The sequence below is a fragment of the Xyrauchen texanus genome, chromosome 16 (assembly GCF_025860055.1).
Source record: "Xyrauchen texanus isolate HMW12.3.18 chromosome 16, RBS_HiC_50CHRs, whole genome shotgun sequence".
Lineage (NCBI taxonomy): Eukaryota > Metazoa > Chordata > Actinopteri > Cypriniformes > Catostomidae > Xyrauchen > Xyrauchen texanus.
Genome location: NC_068291.1, coordinates 7,406,112 through 7,421,972, shown reverse-complemented (window position 1 = coordinate 7,421,972; position 15,861 = coordinate 7,406,112). Strand labels below are relative to the sequence as shown.

Genomic DNA, 15,861 nt, shown 5'->3' with positions numbered 1-15,861 from the left:
CATCCTGGAAGTGTATAGTTCTTGAAGCCCCCCTTCAAGAACTATAGGGGGCAACCAATAATCCTCTCAGCAGACAAACTGTCCTTTGTAGCCTTCTGATGTCTGATTTTGTAGCTGCACCAAACCAGACAGTTATTGAAGTGCACAGGACAAAAATGACTGCTGAGTAGAACTGTTTCAGCAGCACCTGTGGCAGGTTGAACTTCCTCAGCTGGCGAAGGAAGTACAACATCTGCTGGGCCTTTTTCACAATTGAGTCAATGTGTATCTCCCACTTCAGGTCCTGTGAGATGGTAGTGCCCAGGAACCTGAATTACTCCACTGCTGCCACTGTGCTGTTTAGAATGGTGAGGGGGGACAATGTTGTGGTGTTCCTTCTAAAGTCCACAATCATCTCCACCATTTTGAGCGTGTTCAGCTCCAGGTTGTTTTGACTGCACCAGACAGCCAGCCGTTCAACCTCCTTTCTATATGCAGACTCATCATCATCTCGGATGAGGCCGATAACAGTGGTGTCGTCTGCAAAATTCAGGAGCTTGACAGAGGGACCCCCCCAACAAAATTGTTTGTTGTTGGTGGTGGTGGTTGTTCTTGATAAGCGGTGCTTTGAGATCGATGCAATAATCTGTGTACCGCAGAGGATAAAAAATGGGTGCGCGCTGAAAAAATGCACGCAGTTTAATCGCGATAAAAATAGAACGCAGATGCAGGTGGAATATGAGAATAATATGGGAAGACCCGATGCCTGCTTAAAAATGGCAGATGTTTAAGGATTAAAGGCTGAAAACAGATATATAAGCGATGCAAAAAAACTAGCAGGCTACAAACACAGACTCTAGCTAGGTGCCAGCAGCAACCGGTAAAATACACGCAGATGAAACAGGAGAAAAGCGGAAAAACCTGAAATGCGGTAAAATGACAAAGGATATAACTATGAACAATGACTAGAACGTTGAACGTTTGAGAATAAGCTGCACTGTTACTGTTGCACTTTTGTACATGGTAGTGTGACAATAAAGTGATTTGATTTGAGTTCCATATTTATTGAGGAATTATCCTGCTTATTACACAGTTTACCAAATAAAAAATAAATGAATAAATTGACATAAAATGTTGATTTAATTAGAAATTATTCATTATGTGAGTGACACAAGAGATATGGGGCAAAATTCAATTATAGAGTTTAGCAGTCATTAAAAACATTTGACCACAGAATGCCATGATTAACCAATAAGAACAAAGTATTCCAGCCCTTTTATAAGCCAACCCTGTCATTTCTCATTCAATTAATTACTCATGAGGTGTAATCAAATCACATATGTTTGGAGAAAGGCTCACTAATGCATTTCTAGTGGTGCTTGCTAAGACATCACTAAGCATCAATATTACTGTAGGGTTAGAGATTTCAACCCTACAGTAAAAGTTTAGCCTGTAAGCAACTACCCAGAACACCCGAGGAAGCACATAGCAACTCACTAAAATCACTATGAACATCCTAGCAACCACAAAGCAATGCCCTGGCAAACACCCACAACTCCCTTAAACTATGGCAGCAAGTTTTGCATGGGCAAGCACGGCTCACATTTTCCTCTGAACCTTTTCAAATGTATTTCACAAATATTACTGTAAAAATGCTTCAATATGTTAAAGCTATAATCAGAATAATTATTTTGCATATTTGTATTATTTTGTTTATAGGCATTATTTGTATCATTTCACCTGCCAAAAGATTGCTGAATATTAGACTAATGTATTATGATTTTTTTTTTTAATGTAGGAGACTGAGAAGTTAGAGGAGGAGAAGGCTGACCTGCAAAAAGAAATCGAGACACTGCAGAAGGAAAAGGACAAGTTGGAGTTTATGTTGGTGGCCCACAATCCAGTCTGCAAGCTGCCTCCTGAGGAACACCACCAGAGCTCTCACACCCAGCACTGCGCACCCCTTCCTCTGACCATGCGCCCCAGCCTGGGGCACCGGGGCCATATGAACACCCTCCACCCAGTGGTGGTGAAGCAGGAGCCTTTGGAAGAAGATGACGAAGAAGAGGAGGGAAAAGTCCAGCATTCCGTCACTAAGCCGATCTGCATGGGTGGAATATTTTGTTCGGATGGAGACAGTCTCAACACACCTGTGGTCGCTGCCTCCACCCCAGTGTCCACCCCTAGCAACCCCAGCCTTATCTTCACTTACCCCAGCATGCTGGAGCCTGAGAGCCCTTCACCCTCATCAGAGTCCTGCTCCAAAGCCCACCGGCGCAGCAGTAGCAGTGGCGATCAGTCCTCGGATTCCCTCAATTCTCCAACCCTGCTGGCGCTTTGAAGAAAAATTTTACTTTGTTTTGAAACGGAGAACACTCAGCTGGGATTTGAGTTAGGATCACACCTCTGCAAAGGGCTAACTTTATTTTATTTAAATGTTACAGAAGAGAGTTTGTGTTGTTGTTTTAATGTTTGTTTGAATTCCACCCACTATTTCAGCTATGAATACTGGGGAGGTTTTGTACTGAAATCCTGAAAACCGAAAGTCAACAAATGAAAGCAAAAGATTGCATTTGTTACCTTTAATATCACTCAAAGTATTTTGCCGTCAACATGTATTAAAGCCATCAGTCGCTAGTTAGGAAGAGCAACTGGTTACTATTTCCTGCTGGCCATCTGTCTAAACAGGGTGGAATTGCTTGAAAGATCAAATTCCTGATAGGTACAGAATCCAACATTGGACACAATGGTATATAATGCCCTCAAAACATCATTAAGTTTGTATTTGTGATGTAAATATTGTCCCATTGTATTTTGTGTCCTGCTGTTTAAACTATTTATGGTTCACTGGATGAGCCTGAAACAACCCTAATTATATTGTATAATTAAAAGCTGAACTTTGTTGATATGTGTGGCACAAGCACAAAAATTATTTGTCAAATTTACATAGCTTTTGCTATGTAAAGTAATGAGTGAATCTAATGTCAGGGAATTTTGTCTTTGAAAGTGAGCCATACAAGCATTATTAGAAGCAATTGCACACAGAATACAAAGCAAATGACAATAAAAAACATGTTCATGAGGGAAACACTAGCCATATTAGGCTCTACCTCTAACCCTGACATGGCAATACCACTTTTGTATTGGCAAACACTGTGGTTTTCAAATAATAATAATAATAAAAAATATGATGAGTATGAATTGCTTTTATAATATATACATAAAATGTCTTGATATGCCCTTTTTGCCGGGTACAGTTTGAACTGAAACATATACCAGCCATAAGAGCTCTTGTCCCTGAAACACTGATTGGCTTAATTGCTGCACTTGGGAACATATGCACTTTTTTAGCAACCTTACAATCAAATAAAATTCCATTCCTTACAAAGTTGGATTAAAGATGGAACATAAATTATTTTTAAATGTTTGATGCAAATGTGAGTCTGTTGTGCATAGAACACTGAAAAAAAGATACTGATTGCAATATTTCCCAATAAACTCTTTAAAAACATTCTAAGGAAAATAAGACTGAACTGAGATTAATGACTGAGGTTGAATGGTAGGATTTTGTTGTACTGGATGCAGCAAATTGAAGCAAAACAAATGCTGCTTAACTGGCTTCTATTTGAAGGACATTGTTGCTTTTTAAATGTTGGGAATGTTGAAGGATCTGAGAGACAATTCCAAAGTTTGTTAAATCAAGTATGAGAGATTTTCGTTACGAAAAACCAATGTAATACCAAAAAAAAAAAAAGTTTGAGGACTGTGTATTGTAAACTGTTCACTGTCGGTCTTTGAACCCTGTGTATTTTGAGTAAGCCGTCTTTACAGCTTTTTGCACATGTCCTGCTTATGGGTCTGTATTTTTTTTGATAGACAGAAAATGACCAACAAAAACAGCAATATGTAAGGCAGTGTTTGGTCATTTAAATTTCTTGTTATAATAATAATAATTAACAAAAAATATTCCAAAATGGTAATTTTGGGTAATTGTACTTTGCTTGTGCACAGTTGTTTTGGTATGTTTAGATTGTTACACTGTGGTGCTTCTAAGTAAAAAAAACAACAGAAAAAACACAACATTGGTTAAATGCACCTGATGTATATGTCAGTTATTCATTCTGTATAATTTCTGCATTTCATCAAAGATGCAGATTATTCATCCTAATGTTGGACCTAAAGCTGTCATTTAATTTTGATATTTGCTTTATCCATCATGGCAACTGTTAATGTTAATGCTAATATTGAAAACACAAATTTTGCAAAATACATAAAATAATTGTTGAAAATGGACTGATAAAAAATAGGACCCATGAAGGAAAATAAGAATGTATATATATATATTCAGTAACAGTAAAATGTTTTCTGTTCAAAAGTTAATCTGTGCCCATAAAACTACAATTCTGCTTAAATTGTAAGTATCAAGACTGTGTGACTGGCAAGCTGCACTTTATGTGAATTCAAAATTTATAAAATTGTTCATTATTCAACTTTTACATTGACTAATTTACCCATAGGTTCTAGACACATGAAAACAAATATTGAAGAGAGACGTGACAAACTGAGACAGTACCCATTTGGCAAATTAGATACGCATGCTTGTATCTAACAATATACTATATGATCATTATGCAGTTTCAATGAATTATTGTCACTTGAAGAATATCCCTAAACATTTCAAATGAAAAAGCTGATATTTTGGTGAAAGGTGCATTCATTATTTTACATAATAATAATAATTATTATTATGAATGGATGGTCCGCTGTCTCACGTTACCTGATCAAGTATTGTGTTGATTATGTACTGGTTGAAAATCATTGGCCAGATTTAGCTTTTGGTAAAAGTTTAATCAATCCTTAAAACATTAATAGTTGTTTTGCAGTTGTGTATTGAGCTGTTGACCAAATTCATGTGTCTGTGTGGAAATGTCTTATTTTTAAATAAACATTTCAGTTTTAAATTCTAAAATGTGTTTTCTACATCCAGTATTACTGCACCTCATAAACAAGGCATATTATGATGAGTTAAGAAATGCTCACCCTTGCAACCCACAGATAGAGTATATCCACAGAATTGATGTGGCCTCAAATCACTTTAAAGATGATGGTTGCAATAATTCTCAGCTCCATGGCTGGGTGTTAATTTGTAGAACTGCTTGCACAGAAAACAAAATAAAATAAATGAAAGCAGAAGAAAAGTTTGTATATACAGATTAAATTAGGACTGCGCTGATTTATGTAATTGGGAAGTCAGACATATATGCTTTTTCATCATGTAGCTACTAAAAATAATGATAATCCCTCCCTGAGGCATTTTAAACAATCCAACATTTGTAAGATTTCACTTCGGTTTGGTTTTATCCTTTGTTATGGTAGTCGTTTAATCAATTCCATGTGTAAAAGACACAAACTTTTAATTTTTAAAACTGGAAATTACTCTGTATTAGTGGGTTTCAGGTATACATTTATGTTGTATGATCTCAATTATTAATTCAAACACTGGAGTAACCTGCCCCTGCAGTTTCTTGCAATTAGTAGATGCTGATTGGTTGGAACAAGTATATGAAAGTCCTAACCACATGGTAAGACTGAAATTAAATGTTAAAACAGAATTAACCTTATAAATTGGCTGTGCAAGTGACCTTTGGATCAGATCTGAATATTTATTAATTATGAGTTTGCATAAAGGTCTCGTGGATGCATATTTGATGTGTAGACTTCAACAGTAACTTGCAAAAATTGCTGTCAACAAAACGATTTCAAATCTGAAGCTATACTTTCACCTAGTGGTTAAACAGTGCTACAAATTGGTTCTAATGACAAAATATTTAATATTTTACTTTTCCAAGATTGATTTTTAAAATAAAATGCTGTTTAATTAATGTATTAATTGTATTATAAAAAACATTCCAATAAATTATAATTATAATTATCTTCATTAAAAAAGGAATATGTATGTGTTTCAAAACTGAATCTGATATCCAAGCAAACATTTTCTGAAAACTGCCCTCGGAATGTTTTTTTTACTTTTTTATAAAATTATAACATTACAATATGGTTGTGTTCATTAACATTAAAATATAAAAATATTTTCATAGTAAATGATACATAAAGCATTAACCACAGTATTTAATAATCTTAGTTATAAGTTTAATACAGTTATATAATTTTATTAACATATATAACTGTAGAAATAAACATAGAAATTAAAAAATACTGTAAACATATTGTTCATTGTTTGTTCATGGTAACTATTGTCTTAACAAATGTAAAGATATTGTATAGTGTTACAGAAATAATAATAGTTTGCTTTTTTTGTTTGCTCTTAACTACCCTGCATAAAAAGCAAAAGGCAATAAAAAGGGCAGGAACGGGTTTAGCCTTTCACCTTACTCGGGGTACCATAAATTAACCATGGACCACGATAATTATTATTCAGTATACTTCTATACATATACCACATAGAGTAATGTGGCCACATTATGTGGTAAATAGCGATCCACTCCTAGAACATCTGCTGAATTAATATACAGTATTTAGAGCTGGAATGAGCAACAACATAAAACGTCTAGGTTACGTATGTAACCTCCGTTCCCCGATGCAGGGAACGAGACGTTGTGTCGGAGAAGCGACACCAGGGGTCTCTCTTGAGTGCCGATATATGCCTCTGTTCTATGAAAACAGGCTAATGAGAAGTTGGCAGACTGTATTTGCATATTCCGCCCCCGGACATACGGGCATTTCAGCGGGGCAAATACGGGAGTTCATTCAGGATTTTCTGAGGAGCCGGAAATGGTCCGGCCACAACAGTGGCTCGGCTCAGCGACATGGCGGGGAAGACACAACGTCTCGTTCCCTCCATCGGGGAACGGAGGTTACATACGTAACCTAGACATTCCCCTTCTGTCGCTCTCTCCACGTTGTGTCGGAGAAGCAACACTAGAGGTCCCACTTCAGTCATGCCATGCAGTGAGCCGTGTACGTGAACTGCTGATACAGGAGCGGGCAGGTATTCTTACGTGCAAATGTGACCAGCTGTATCAGGCTGCATGTACCCTTCCCCAATGCCCCATTAAAGTCATCAGAATCCTTCTGGTTACCCTAGTGAGGGGGACAAGTTGATGCTTGCCAACCTTGGAATGAGCCAAGCCTGGCTGGGCCTCTTTTCTCTCTATGTTTCTCGCATTGAGCAATTACGGCCGGGTCCCTTACATGCATTAAGGGAAAGGGGTCTTACCACGTTTCCTATTCTTTCAGGGGGAGAAGACCCTGCGGAGACGACACATACCCTGCAGGGGAGGTAAAAGTGGCGAATACATCATATGGCCGCTTAGGTCCTATGTGAGAAAGTTGACGCGGTGGTAGATCCAGCCTCATAGAGGGGGGCACGGCAACCGAGGCAGCTGGAACTGCCTAAGGGAGACACGGGAGTCCGCTCGTGAGGGGACAGTACTGCGGAGATTACACACAGGGGGAGTCCGAACAGGAGGCCTTAACCTGTGGAGCACCTATTCCAGTACAGGGTAGATTGAGTACCCGTAGTGGCTTGGGTCGGCGAGTTCCTCCGCTGAACTGCGGACCCATGTGGGCCATATGGCAGGGATCAAACAGGGAACCGAGAGATGGGGTCTCCTGGGAACAAAGGCGCACTATTTTACCTCGGTTGAGGGAAAGGGTGCTAGGCGCAAGCGATTCACCCGGCCAGTTCGTCAGAGTGTTACCGAGTTCTACGGGCTCGGACCTGAGAAAACATGGGACGATACTGCCTCACCTCGGAGATTGTAGAATCTCGCAAAAGTGTTAGGTGTTGCCCACCCTGCTGCTCTACAGATGTCTGCTAGGGAGGTGCCCCTGGCCAGTGCCCACAAGGACGCAACACTTCTGGTTGAGTGTGCTCGAACCCGCAAGGGGGGGACACGGCCTGGGTGTGATAAGCCAATAAAATGGCATCGACAACCCAGTGGGCGAGCCTCTGTTTGGAGACAGCGTTCCCTTTCTGCTGTCCCCCGAAGCAGACAAAGAGCTGCTCAGAACGTCTAGAGCTCTGCGTGCGGTCCAGATAGATATGCAAAGCACATACCGGACACAGCAACGAAAGGGCTGGGTCTGCCTCCTCCCGGGGCAGGGCTTGCAGGTTCACTACCTGATCTCTGAAGGGTGTGGTAGGAACTTTGGGCACGTAGCCCGGTCGCGGTCTTAGGATCACGTATGTGTCTGCCAGACCGAACTCCAGGCAAGTGTCGCTGACAGAGAACGCTTGCAGGTGAAAGAGATGCTCTGAACTGGGGCGAGCTTGCTCTTTTCCCCGCATAGTAACTCTCGCGATGGGGCCAGGATGAGCCAGTCATCGAGGTAATAGAGTATGCGTATGCCGGCTTCTCGGAGCGGGGCAAGGGCTGCCTCTGCGACTTTCGTGAAGACGCAAGGGGACAGAGACAGGCCGAAGGGGAGGACTTTGTACTGATATCTGGCCATCGAACGCGAACCGTAGAAAGGGTCGGTGTCGTGGCAGAATCGAGACGTGAAAGTACGCGTCCTTCAGGTCTACTGCTGTGAACCACTTTAGATGCCGGACGCCAGACAGAATCTGTTTCTGGGTGAGCATTTTGATCGGGAGTTTGGACAGAGCCCGGTTGAAAACTCGCAGGTCCAAGATCGGTCGTAAGCCGCCGCCTTTCTTGGGTACAATGAAGTAAGGGCTGTAGAAACCCTTCTTCATTTCAGTTGGAGGGACGGGCTCTATCGCATCTTTGAGTAAAAGAGAGGCGATTTCCTTGCACAGGGATATGGCATGTTCACCTTATACTGCGGAAAAACGGACGCCCGTGAAGGGGGGCGAAGGCCTGGCAAACTGAATTGCGTAACCGAGTCGAATGGTCCAGTGCAGCCAGCGTGACGGGTTGGGCAGTGAAAGGCACGCCTCTAAACCCCGTGCTAGGGGCACCAAGGGGGCGAGTATTTTGGACATACCTGGTGGGGCTTTGCAGCAGGGCGGAACAGGTAATATGGCGTCGGGAGGCAGTGGTGTGTCCCGAGGCTTTGGTGCTGAGAACAAACTCGAAGCATTTACCTTGCTCCGCGCACCCGGCAGGGGAGGTCCAATGTTGGCGTCCTCTGGACTCGTCTGAACCGGCCGGCCATGGAACAGTCATGGGGCTGAGGGTGGGGGTAACGCGTTCAGGAAGCCAGGACTGTTGAGATCTGGAAGCAAAGTGCCGTGAGAACGGCATTTGCAGGTCAGGTGACCCAGAGACAAAGGAAATAGCTCTGTTATTGAGAATTTGGGTACCGCAGCCCTTGTTAGGGGGTGCAGCAAAAGAAAAAACACAAGATTCTCCTCCCGGCCCTCCACCGGGGGACAAAGCAGTCTTACCACCTCCGGAGCTAACGTCTTGGACTCTGGGTCGGCTGTCTCCGGAGCGACTGGGAGCCTTCCGGTTCCTCAAGGGTGTCCGTGAGACAGGGGGCATGCGCTTCCCGCGGAGTGCTCCCGCTGGGGCTTATAGCTGGGCCGGGTTGAGGCGGAGCAGAGTGTTTCTTAGCTGCAGGGGGACGCCCTCAGCGAGCAGATGGGGCATGGCCCGGGGCGGAAGGTTTGCGCCAGGCATGATGTAAGAGATGGCCTCCGTCTGCTTCTTCACCGTGGAGAACTGTTGGGCGAAGTCCTCGACAGTGTCGCCGAAGAGGCCGAACTGGGAGACAGGGGCATTGAGGAAGCGAGACTTGTGTGGCCATCACCTGCCCGGGCGACTGCGCTGTGACCTTCGTCGCTCTCAGGGCGAGGTCGGTCGCTAAGCACAGTTCCTGCAGCGTGTCGTGATGAGGGCCACCCCCGTGCATATTTCTGAGTGCCTTGGCCTGGTGGACTTGCAGGAGGGCCATGGCATGCAGGACGAAAGCAGTGCCGTGATGGCTGTGGGGAGGATGGAGGGTTCCAATCCAAGCCCACGCTAGCGGCGGCCCGGGAAAGCATGTCAGTCATCTGCGTGTGCAGGCCTGAAAGCGGCAGCCCAGGGGAGTCCTCCGCATCAGACACCGCGCTCTCCGATGCAGCGGCGAGCTCATCCACTTCGGGCTCAAGAGGACAGGCAGACTGGCTGTGAGGCGAGCCGCTGTTACCTCGAGCACGGACTGGAGTCAACGAGCGTGCCGGGGTGCAGGTAGTCCGAGGGGGTGTACCCGGCAGAACTACACCCGCTGCCATCCCCAAATCGCCTCCATTGCCAACCGCATCATCCTCAATCCCATGGGAAGAAGGAGCAATGTGGGGGGCGGCTGGTGTGGCTTGCTTTCTGTTGAAAGCAAGCCGCGACCGCAACGTTGTCATGGTCATGTTCTCGCAGTGAGAACATGAACCATCCACAAGCGCAGCCTCGGTGTGATCGCTGCCCAAACACACAAGACAACGCCTGTGGCCGTCTGAAACAGAGAGCACTCTACTGCATCCAGAAACAACACAGGGGCGGAAAGGCATCTTGAGAAAGATGCGTCCTGAAAAGGATGTTCAACACCACTGTTTTTTGCTTTTTTAGAGGAAATTACTCTTAAAAAAAAATCACTCTTTTTGAAGAAACTCTTTCTGAGTTTGTCTGCGCTGTCGAAGCACTCAGGGGCAAGAATGCACAGCCATGCAGGAAGGAGAAAGCCGCTGTTGTGCGCCGTCAAATCCAACAGAGCATCAGAGGATTAGCAGGAACTGGTGTGTAACTCGCAGCAAACTGCATACACGACCATCTGCTCCGATGAAATTTTCAGAATGAACTTCCGTATTTGCCCAGCTTAAATGCCTGTATGTCCGGGGGCGGGATATGCAAATACCGTCTGCGAACTTCTCATTGGCCTGTTTTCATAGAACAGAGGCATATATCGGCGCTCAAGAGAGACCCCTAGTGTCGCTTCTCCGACACAACATGGAGAGTGCGACAGAAGGGGAATGTTGGTTATGACTATCAGAAGAACTACTGGGCTGCAGATTTATGTTGACCACGAGAAAAAATAAATAAATAACTAAATAAAAACATAATAAAGATTACTAGGGACTGACAGATCATCCATGGAAGAATACCTCATTCAAAACACATGATTTAAAATTTTTCCCCAACATAAATTCTGAACACAGGGGTGTAAAGTAATTGAGTAGAAATACTTAAGTATTATACTTAAGTATTATTTTGGGGGATTTGTACTTTTCTTGAGTGCAATTTAAACTGAAACTTTTATTTAATTATATTTCCAAAGAAAATTTTAACTTTTTACTCTTCACAATTTTAATTAAACTTGAAAAATTCTCTTCATTTTTGCAATCATTTTCTTTCGTTCTACTGGACTGAAGCCATCTTTTCACTGCATCCGACAAATGACAGATGACAGACCAGAGGTCATGCATTTCAAATGGAGTGTCGCACAGAAGCTGTGTGGCGTTCCGACCATCTGCAGAGGTGGAATTTCGGACCTGATTTGAGCTTCGGATATGTTGAAATAAATGTGTGACTAGACCGTTTGTGAGTATCTGACTGAATGTGATGTATTCATTCAAAACTATGAGCATGAAGTGAGAAACACTGACAGTTTTTCTTTTAAACTTTATTCTAAACCACTGCTACTTCTACAGATTGGACAGTTATGAAGTCAAAAATTCACGTTGCGGGTCCTGGGTAGCTCAGCGAGTAAAGAGGCTGACTAGCACCCCTGGAGTTCGTGAGTTCAAATGGCTTGCCGCCAGCTTTTCGCGGGCGGCATATCGCAAGAAATGGGAGTGACGAATTCAGCGGCAAACGTTTCATCCCCGCCAGTGGGACGCACCTATAGACAACAGCTTAGGGACGGTGGCAAAAAGAAGCCGTGCAGATATTTTTTGCTATCTGAGGATGTACAATTTCCCCTGGCTCAGCTAATTATCCCTAATGTGATCACACCCACGGGCAGAGGGCGCTATTCATACGGTAATGTGCTGAGGCGATCAATGCAAATGGTAAACGCCCCCTGACTGTGCCGTAAAAACAAAGTTCATTCACTTTTCTGCACGTTTGAAAGACAGCATGATACACAAGTGAGAAAGCTCCTGGATAGTGACAAAGAGTTAACATTTTCCTCAGAAGAAGATCGGGACTCTAATGAACGTTTGTATTTTGAAGAGAGCCTTGATCCAGCCGAGGATAAAATATCAGACGAGTAAGTCATTTAGTTTTAATAAGTTGACATGCTATTTTATATAAACATATACATATTTTACTAGTGGGACTGTTTCCAAACTTGCCAGCCAGGATTCAGAGTATTGAAATTTGAAATATGTCCTAATAAGCAAGTTTTAGTTACATTTAAATTCTGTAACTAAATTGTATGCTGTATGATATAAATATGATATGTAATATGATATAAAATAATATGATTATTTAGATTTTATTTTAACTAGTGTTTATGCTGCCTCATTATCATCAACAAAGCTTGTGCTTGCAAATATGTGTTCAGGTTAAATGAGTAAAATGCACTTTAAATATGCCCATATTTGAAAATCAGCAGCTTATAATGATTTCTGAAGTATCATGTGACACTGAAGACTGCAGTAATGATGCTGAAAATTCAACTTTGATCACAAATGCATTTTACAATATATTCAAATAGAAAACTGTTCTTTTAAATTCTAAAAAGAGTTCACAATATTACTGTTTTTAGTATTTTGGATCAAATAAATGCAGTCTTGGTGAGCAGAAGAGTCTTCTTTTAAACTTTAGTGTAGGTCTAAAATTAAGTAAAGTCTTTATGTAAAGAAAATGTATAGTCAGATTACTTCTTTTAACTTAAAACTTGATTTTGATCATTAAGTCTCCTCACATTTGTGGCGGTGCATGATAAAATCCGCCCCATTCATGCCCATATATGAAACAAAAACAATTAAGGAAAATTATAAAAAGGAAGGTAAAGATGGAGACAGGGAGAGTGGAGAGGATCTAGGAAAAAGAGAGGTGCACGGATTACCTGAGTGTGTATGAGATCCGTTCCTAAACTTGAGCGGGACGCGCTCTGTGTTTGGCCAGTTTTAACTGGCTGGAGTGAAGAGGTTCCGCGCCGCACTTCCTAATGCCGGCTGCAGAGTGTTGTCATCTTCTAAAGCTGTAGGCCGTTGTCAAGTAACCAGTTCAGGTAATCGACTTGTGTCAGCTTCTCTGCAACCTTAAGCCCCTCGGGAATAGTTCTCCCTGCCATCCATGGTCAGTGATTTACAAACACGCACACACCTAATTGCATACATTCACAGCCGCACTGTGAATGTATTCGCGCCTCGCTCAGAGTGAGTGTTGCGTCTAGTTTTTTTACTTTCCTTTAAATTCAATAACTTTTTTGTGCCAATCTAATTACCCTCTATTTCTTGCCTCCTTGTTGTTTTGTTTTTGATACTTTTGAGTGACAAGAACACTCGAAATCTGCTGATTTTGATTAAAAAAAAATACAGGTGCATGAGTCAAGCATCACCAATAGACTTTTTCAGCTACAGTGTTTTTTTATTTTTTATAACTGTTTTCATCGTGGTTGCTCCAGGCTTGCAGGTTAAGTTTAACAGCCACAACACAAGCAGATAATGTTTCTAATTCAGCACAGCCTGACATTTGTGCAGTTATGATGGCCTTAAACTGCAGCAGACTCGGCCGCCTTATCTTTGGAGTACACACTGCGATCGAGGCCTGCTCAAAGCGGCAGTTCAACAGTTGTGTGGGAGATATACAGTGGGTTGATGGTATTGTAGTGTCACTCATGAAGAGAAGAGACTGGAGCAGGTGTGTGTGTCAGACTCTACCGTCACACCTGCCACATCTGCACAGGTGAGGCATTTGAAACATCTACAGACACTTAAATGTGGTATGCGTGTGGTTTGTAAAGTGTAAACTGTTGCGTTGACTTCACAAATTCTGATTTCCTGTTTGGAATGTCCAAAGCTTGTGTCTGATTTTATGTAACATAATTTGTTTTGTTGATATATAATTGTGGCCTGATGTACTAAATTAAGTGTTCAGGTGCAGCAACTCTCAGTTTGTTGATCATTTAGGGTGAAATCTAAATATGCTTATAGCATATATGTTTCTTGTTTAGCCTATATCACTTCATTAGATGACAAAATATCAAACAAAGTCAAGTCAGTTTTATTTCTATAGCACTGTTCACCATATATACTCTATGTTGTTTTAAATTAGCTTTACAGAAAATCATGCCTTAAAGTCTTAAAGGGTAACTAAACCCTAAACCAACTTTTTTTAGTTAATGATCTGTAAGCATGGGGCTTTATTAGTACTGGTCATTGATTCAAGTAATTTTTTTGACATTTGTGTATAAAGTGTTTTAATTCTACAATATATGGTGTAAAAACGTCTGAGTGCTGCCCTCTTCAGGTTGAACGGTGGCTACTGCAGTTGAATTGTCCTATTGGCTGTTGCGGTACTTCGTGACGTAAGCGGTGACAGCTGACGTAAGCAGGTTCCAGCTCACCATGCCAGATTCATGTACATGTCATCTTGCGACCGTGTGAGGAATAATAATAACATAGAGTCTGACAGCAGCTGTCAATTAATCCGTCACTACGAGTCTCAGGTGCCCCCCCCCTGCTCAGCCCCGCACTCGGTTCGTTCCCTCTATCCCCGCCGGGGTCTGCCCACTTTTCCAGCATTTTCAAATATTTCTAGTGGGTGGAGTCAGACTCTGAGCAGGTGTTTAGTTACCCTTTAAACACCCACAAGTGGCATTTAATAAAAATAAAGAGTCCACAAGCACACTTTTTAAGCAAAACGCAAGAAGTTGCAAAAGGGTTGTTAGGTTTTAAGAATTTTAAATTTGGTTGTAAAATAATAAAACAATTGTTTTGTTTTTTAAAAAGACTTTTTTGTCTTATTATGTCTGGTGCCTTACTGTAAACTGATAGTCTGTAAAATAGCAGAAAGTCTTGGAGAAATAGTATTAGCCTGCAACACATATTGTCTTCTTAATTTTTCTTTAAGTAAATAATTAATAATTAATTAGGTATTAATTACTGGCTATTTGTTCGACATTTATTATGTAATGTACAGGTAACTGCGAATAAATTTATTGGGTCGTGATTTGTCATGGTGATCCATTCTCTGTGTTTTTCTCTGGAGGTCCAAGAGCTTGTGCATCCAGCTGGTCGTAGGCAAGTCCTGAAGGATGTCCTGACTCTTTTGGATGTAGGCATAATTACCTCCACATTTCCCTCACTGAGAAATGTATCCTCTGCTGTGAGTCCTTTTCTCATAGTCACATATGCTTTATTGAAACTATTTGGCTTTACTTTCTTCTGAATTGGTACTGGATTTATACCATTTATAATAATCCTTGATGGATTATTATACTCTGTATTATACTTTCACTCTGTGAAAATACTCTGTCATTTTGGGGCATACAGATGAGTGTAAGACATCATTAGAGACTATAACGGGTCTACGTTTATTTGTGTAAACTCACAATAACAACAAAACCTTGTGATTTTGGAAAAAAAGCTTTCAGCTGTCTCTGTGTTCGTGAGCATATTTCTGAAACACGTCACAAAAATGAACTGAAACTCTGTGAATACTTATCACACAAACATGAAACATATGTCTTAAGAAATCTTAAAATATCTACTTTTAAATAGAACAATTCAAATTTAAAACATCATGGTTACTGTTGTAACCTCCGTTCCCTGAGGGAAGGAACGAGAGGTTGTGTCGAATTAAGTGACACAAGGGGTCTTCCTGGGACGCCAAATGTACCTCTGAATCTGAGAAAAGGCCAATGCAAGTTGGCAGACAGAATTTGTAGGCCCCGCCCCGGACATACGGGTATAAAGGGCAGCGGGGCAGCGAGTGCCAGTCAGGACTTTGCACTGAGGAACCGAAAATA

At 41.9% G+C, this 15,861-nt stretch overlaps 1 protein-coding gene across 2 annotated transcripts in view; it reads left to right on the top strand.

Annotated features, from left to right (window-relative positions):
* LOC127656894 (fos-related antigen 2-like) overlaps nt 1-4,896 on the top strand; it is a 30,475-nt gene extending 25,579 nt beyond the window's left edge. For both annotated transcript variants that reach the window (XM_052145426.1, XM_052145425.1), the window contains one exon: nt 1,778-4,896. In XM_052145426.1, coding sequence (XP_052001386.1) covers nt 1,778-2,320 — 543 coding nt within the window. In that variant the 3' untranslated portion in view covers nt 2,321-4,896. The remainder of the gene's footprint in view (nt 1-1,777) is intronic.
* Nucleotides 4,897-15,861: the final 10,965 nt, after the last annotated feature.